We start from the raw sequence: 6,413 nt of genomic DNA, 5'->3' as shown, positions 1-6,413 counted from the left end.
AAAGCAAACGGAAAAGGTTTTATCAATGAAGCGGTAACCATAATTGGAAGGATCCATCACATGAATGTAGTGCAACTCATTGGTTTTTCTGTTCATGGATCAAAGTGTGCCCTTATATATGAGTTCATGTGTAATTGATCTCTAGGCAAATACATTTTTATGTCACAAGCATATATCCTCCTTAACTACAGGAAAATATATAATATTTCTCAAGGAATGGTTCGTATATGAGATTGAATATTTACATCAAGCATTCAACATGCAGATTTTGCATTTTGATATAAGCCTCATAACACTCTTCTTGATGAGATTTTTACACTAAGGTTTCAGATTTTGGGTTGAAAAAATTATATCTGGTAGAAGGTTGTCCAGTTTCTTTGACTGCTATGAGAGGAACGTTAGGATACATGGCTCCTCAGTTGTTCTACAAAATATTAGAGGTATTTAATACAAAGTCGATGTCTATAACTTTGGAATGTTGTTAGGAGGTCAGGGATGAGCAAGCCTTCGACAAGTGGAGCCAAACAAGCCACTTGAGTTGGCTCCCCCAGACCCAAACCGCCCAGAGGCCAAAGTCAGGATTAGCAGCAGAATGGGATCGATCCTGGCATAATCCAACACCATCTATGCGTAGACCCTAAGGCCAGGAAGGTCAGGCAGAAGTGTCGAAGTTTCAGTGCCGAGAAATGTGCCACCATCACCAAGGAGGTCAACTGCCTATTAGCCGCATGGTTCATCTGGGAAGCACACTACCCGGATTGGTTATCCAAGGTCATGCTGGTGAAGAAGGCTAACGACAAATGGAGAATGTATGTCAACTTCACCAATCTGAACAACACTTGCCGAAAAGACTGTTTCCCTCTTCCCCAAATCGACTTGATAGTGGACACCACCATGGGCCACCGCATGCTGAGCTTCATAGATGCTTATTCAAGATATAACCAGATCCTCATAAACCCCGACGAAGAGGAAAAAATGTCATTCATCACTGCAAGGGGGCTGTACTACTACTCCGCCACGCCTTTTGGCCTAAAAAATGCTGGAGCTACTTATCAAAGACTGATCAACTGCATGTTCAATGAACAAATAAGGCGAAACATGGAAGTCTATGTAGACGACTTGCTCCTTAAGAGTAAGACCCCTAAACAACACTTGATTGACCTGCGTGAGGCCTTTGCGGTGCTTCGACTCTACCAGATGAAGCTCAACCTTGCAAAGTATGTGTTCGATAGTTAATATGGAAAGTTCCTAGGTTTCATGACTTCTAAGCAAGGGATGGAGGCCATCCTAGAGAAGGTGGAATCCATACTCAACATTGCCCCACCACAGAACATTAACAACGTAGAAAGACTTGAAGGTTGGGTGGCAACCCTTAATCAGCTCGTGTCTAGGTCGACGGAAAAATGCCTACCATTTTTCAAGGTCACGCAGAAGGCGCAGACTTGGAATGATGTGTGTGACCAACCATTAGAGACCCTCAAGCAATACCTCACTAGCCCACACTTGATAGAAGCCAATTTACTATACCAGCCGAGCTTTTCAGCAAAAAACTTTTTTCTCCACATGTTAGTTATTTATAGGCTCAAAATCATGAAATTTAAAATTCAAAATAAGAATTTCAAAGGAAAACTAATAAAATGTGCTTTGTAAGTAAAAATGTAACTAAAACTCGAAGTATATGTAGCAGTATTCTTTAACTTTATAATATTTTTTATTTAACTTTTTCTCTCTCATTTTTCAAAAATCCAATAAAATCTTAACTCAACCCATTTCATTATTATTCTTAAAATTTTTATCTCATCTCATTTTCCAAGCACAAGCATCCCATAAAAAAGAAGCACAGGAGCACAACAACATACTTACCTAACGAAACTATATCTACAAGAGTAATGTTAGATACATTCATAGGTTATGCAAGCATTGTCACTCTTTTTGAAAAAGAGTGGGATTCAGCATTAAAAGATTAACTTTTTTCATTCAAAACCCATATTTGTAATTATATATGATTACAAATATAATTTTTCATATATAAAAGTGGTTATCTCCGTATGAATAGTGTATTTTGTTTGATGGGAAAAACTATCTTTTTATCCTTGGGTTTGTTTATAGTTTGTGATTGATGGAAAATTACCTTTTTGTCCTTGAGAGGAAAATTACGTTTTTGTTCTTGAGATTTATTAGTACTTTGGGTTTGATGATAAAGCGACCTTTTTGTCCTTGAGGTTTGCGTTTGATCAGCAAAAAATTGCCCTTTTATTCTTGAGGTTCGAATGTCTTTGATATATGGATAAAATTACCTCTGTCCTTGAGGTTTGTATTTGATGGGCTACACTTTTGTCTATGAGTTTCTAAAATATATTTTGTTTGGCAAGCAAAATTACCAAGATTTTGATTTCAATGATAAGTTCCTCTTGTTTTTTTCGTATTTTTTTTACTGTCTATTTTGCCTCAATTGCATAGTCTCTTAAATAAAAATAAAAGTATATTTTTACTCCTGAAGTTTCTTTTGGGCAAATTTTAGGTAAATAACTTTGTCATTGCCGTGTGCTATGACATGCTGAGGATTAGGTTCATATCCGATTATTTTAAAGAAGAAAAATGTTAAATGTACTTAAAAAAAAATTATAAAAAAACTTACTCCTTCACATATCAGTTATTGTTACGTTAAAATTCATAAAATTTAAAATTTAAAATTTGAATTTAAAAAAAAAAATCTAACAAAATAAGTGTTGTAAGTAAAAATATAAATAAATTATAAGTAGACGTAGCACTACTCTTTTAAAAAATAACACCATGTGATAAGAATTATTATGAAATAAGATCATTTAATAATTTTAGTTCATTAACATATACAAAAACGTGGTCCAATCATAAGGGTTGGCGTACTAAAGAACGTAACGTTAGTTTATATATGATGTTGAAAGTTGACTTCACATATCCCAATATTCCAAAGGCTACATATAATACTGGCAGTTCGTGGTGCATCTGTGAGATTTCAAAATGTCCGGTTCCACGCATTCAACATCATTCAAAATAAAAATATTATAAGTATAGACCAATTTCGCATTCAATTTCTGAATAAATATTATAAGTATAATTTCGTAGCAAACAAGTTTGCTGACAAACGGCCACTACCAATAAAAGTTTGTCTACAGACAGCAGTGGAAACCACGCCCAAATCTCCCCTAATCCTCTGATCTCTTTCTCTGATCTCCTTGATTTCTGGCTCTCTCTGCTGTTGGGCTGAAGAGGAATGACTTTCCCTATTGAACTCAGGGTCCTTATAAGTACTGTTCTTGTCCTAATCCTTGTTCCTCCAGCTTCTAGTCTTAATAATACTGATCACTACTGTCCTCCTTCTTCCTGTGGCAATATCCCCAACATCAGCTATCCGTTTCGACTAAAAGGCGATCCACCAAACTGCGGAGACCAAAGGTATGAGCTCTCATGTGATGAGAACAACCACGCGTTGTTATCTTTACATGATGGTAGTAAATACTATGTAAGCCAAATCAATTACAACAACTACACAATCCGAATTGTAGACGCAAGTATTCAGGAGGATAACTACTCCTTCATCCCTCGTAGTTTTCTAAACTACTATAATTTCAGTTGGAGTTGGCCGGACTGGGATATTTCACTTTTTACAGAAGTTGTGGTTATTGTGAACTGTGATAAGCCAGTGAGTTGGGCTTCCCCTTTCTATTGGAACACGACTTCTAGGAATTGTTCTAATATTAATAATGGATATGGGTCTTCTTCCAACTCCTTTTTTTCTCAATATTCCAAACGGTACATATATCTTATGGTTGGTCGAGCGAATGTGATGGATGTGGAGGAGTCGTGCACGATAGAGCAAATGTTTCTGGCATCGTGGCCAGGACAAATTTATGCTGATCCTAATATTTCATGTACAGACATCCGCAATGTATACTCATATGGTTTTGTGCTTTCATGGTACCGGATTTATTGTGGAAGCTGCGAATACGATAGTTGCTACTTCCATGAGTACGATAATCAAGTTTATTGCTATCGATGGGGTGAGTAATTAATAAATTCGAGATTAGAATTCTAATGAGATATTTATTATACGTTGATCGATGTTTTTGTCAAAACATGCAGAAAACACTTTCGTTATTTTCTTACTACAACAGGTCAAAACTACAGGTGAGTTTTCAATCCCCATAAGATGTTTTATTAATAAAACTCCTGTGATACCCCATATGATATGGATAAGGGTAGGTGGTGTATAGGATCCCACATTACTTGGGAAGGAGAAGTTCTTGCTCTTTATAAGGTTCCAATGGGGCTCTAATTGTATCATTGACTAGTCCTTTTGGAATATAGGCCATGTGGTTTGGGTTTTCCATTGGGACGTTACAAATGGTATCAGAGCCTATCCCAACCAGAAATGTGGGACTTGAGCCGTGCCACCTACAATGGACAGGCTTGACGAGGACGTCGGGAATTTAAGGAGGTAGATTGTGATACCCCATATGATATGGATAAGGGTAGGTAGTGTATGGGATCCCACATTGCTTGGGAATGAGAAGTTCTTGCTCTTTATAAGGTTCCAATAGGGCTCTAATTGTATCATTGACTAGTCCTTTTGAAGTATAGGCCATGTGGTTTGGATTTTCCATTAGGACGTTACAACTCCATCAAAGGAGGGAAAGAACACAAGATAGACAATCCGATCCATCTCAACATTGGCTTCTCTTCTAAATCATTGATCAAATTGTAAAAGCATATTTTTCACAATGAGAATCATATTGCTTGATGCTATTAATAACCTAGAGAGAGTCACCTTTCAAGATAATGCTTTTTAATATAAACTCACTACCAAAAATTGTTGAAAGACTGATAGGTAGGTATTCTTAGCAGCTTCATCAAAGGGAAATTTTTCTTCAAATAAATCCACATTCCAGTGTTTACTATTTGAATCAATAATAGCAGCCATGCACCGAGTCTTCTTCATTCAATAAAATCTCCGTAAAATGTTAAATGTATATTAATACTAGTTTTACAAAAGTGATTTTATAGCATGATGCATGCGTCAGTCAATTATATAATTTTATGAGTAGACTTCTTCTAAGCCAAGATTTTGCCAAGCCCCAACGAACAGATCACTAGAGCCCAGTTTATGGATAGATTTGTTTATACAGTTTTGTTTAAATCACTTTATATATAAATTAACTGATCCCTTACCTTTATTTCTTTTCTCCATGTGCTGCAGCTTATTATACTGGATTGTTATGGCTCATCGGTAAAATCCCCTTACACTGGATTGTTTCCCCTCTTCAATGAAAACTTGAAAATTAACTGTTGGTAGTATACAATTAGTTATTGTATTTATTTGTTTATACAGTTTCATTCGACTAATTGGCACTACAAGAAAACTGCTTATTTGTGGCTATTTAATTCCAGCGAAATGATTATTTACAGCTAAAATGAGACTGTTTTGGTCACAAATAACATTTTCACCGCAATTAAATGGCCACAAAAGCCCATTTTTCTTGTAGTGTGGACTCATCAGATTATTTAAATCACGTTGTATATAAATTAATTGACCACTTACCTTTATTTCTTTTCTCCAGTTGCATGCCGCAGCTTATTGTATTGGATCCTCAGGGAACGTCGGTAAGAATTTGTATCTCTATGATCTGTTTGTCTTCTTTCTTCATTTAACCAATCATTCCTTAAGCAATGAAACATGAAAATAGTATAAACTTGCAGATAAGATCAGATATATATTAATTACATACACACGCATATATATATATATATATATACACGCGAGATACAAATAATTATTTGTATAGACATGATAGAAGAAAGAACTCAAAGTTTTTCTGCCATCTTTACTTCTCACAAAATTTTCATCATCGTTCAACTAAGTTTTATTTCAAATCCATGTATTCGGAATATCTTTATTAGCTATAAGCATTTTTAATTAGATTCTTGTTTATTTTGAGTATTGTTTGAAGTCTCAGTCCTATTTTTAGTCTTTTAATTTTAGTTCTATTGTTGATCAAGGTCCAGAAAGTTAGCTCTTATTACTTAATATCAATTTCAATATCGCAACTATAAAATCCAAAAAACTCCATAAAATATTAATTCATTTACTCAACCCAAATATCTATGTTCCTTCATAGAAACAACAAAGAAATTCCCAATAACATAAACTAAAAACTCCCCAAAGATTCAAAAATATCCTTAACTCATCAAATCAAAATAACTGAAAATAAATCAATTTACAAATTACGACTCTCAAATAAGCACTTGTACCCTTAGGCACTTATTCCACTACGATCATCACACCTTGCTAAAACTTCATACTCTTGTTCTCCAACTAAACCGTCAAAATTATCTGAAAAATATTTGGAGATAAGGGGTGATTTATCAACAACTCA

General features: G+C 35.2%; 1 protein-coding gene across 1 annotated transcript; it reads left to right on the top strand.

Moving 5' to 3' along the window:
• The first annotated feature begins 3,145 nt into the window (after positions 1 to 3,145).
• Positions 3,146 to 5,307, top strand: LOC108982245. Its single transcript, XM_035692818.1, has 3 exons — positions 3,146 to 4,040; positions 4,123 to 4,167; positions 5,237 to 5,307. The coding sequence occupies exons 1-3, from the start codon at positions 3,254 to 3,256 to the stop codon at positions 5,305 to 5,307; spliced, it is 903 nt and encodes a 300-aa protein (XP_035548711.1). The 5' UTR covers positions 3,146 to 3,253.
• Positions 5,308 to 6,413: the final 1,106 nt, after the last annotated feature.

The sequence above is a fragment of the Juglans regia genome, chromosome 8, assembly GCF_001411555.2.
Source record: "Juglans regia cultivar Chandler chromosome 8, Walnut 2.0, whole genome shotgun sequence".
Lineage (NCBI taxonomy): Eukaryota > Viridiplantae > Streptophyta > Magnoliopsida > Fagales > Juglandaceae > Juglans > Juglans regia.
This window is presented reverse-complemented; position numbering and strand designations above follow the sequence as displayed.

Excerpts from the sequence above, each read along its gene's own strand:
- LOC108982245 (XM_035692818.1), top strand. The coding sequence starts at position 3,254 with ATGACTTTCCCTATTGAACTCAGGGTCCTTATAAGTACTGTTCTTGTC. Across the intron at positions 4,041-4,122 it reads AGTTTATTGCTATCGATGGG|AAAACACTTTCGTTATTTTC; the intron begins GTGAGTAATTAA and ends CAAAACATGCAG. Across the intron at positions 4,168-5,236 it reads ACAACAGGTCAAAACTACAG|CTTATTATACTGGATTGTTA; the intron begins GTGAGTTTTCAA and ends CATGTGCTGCAG.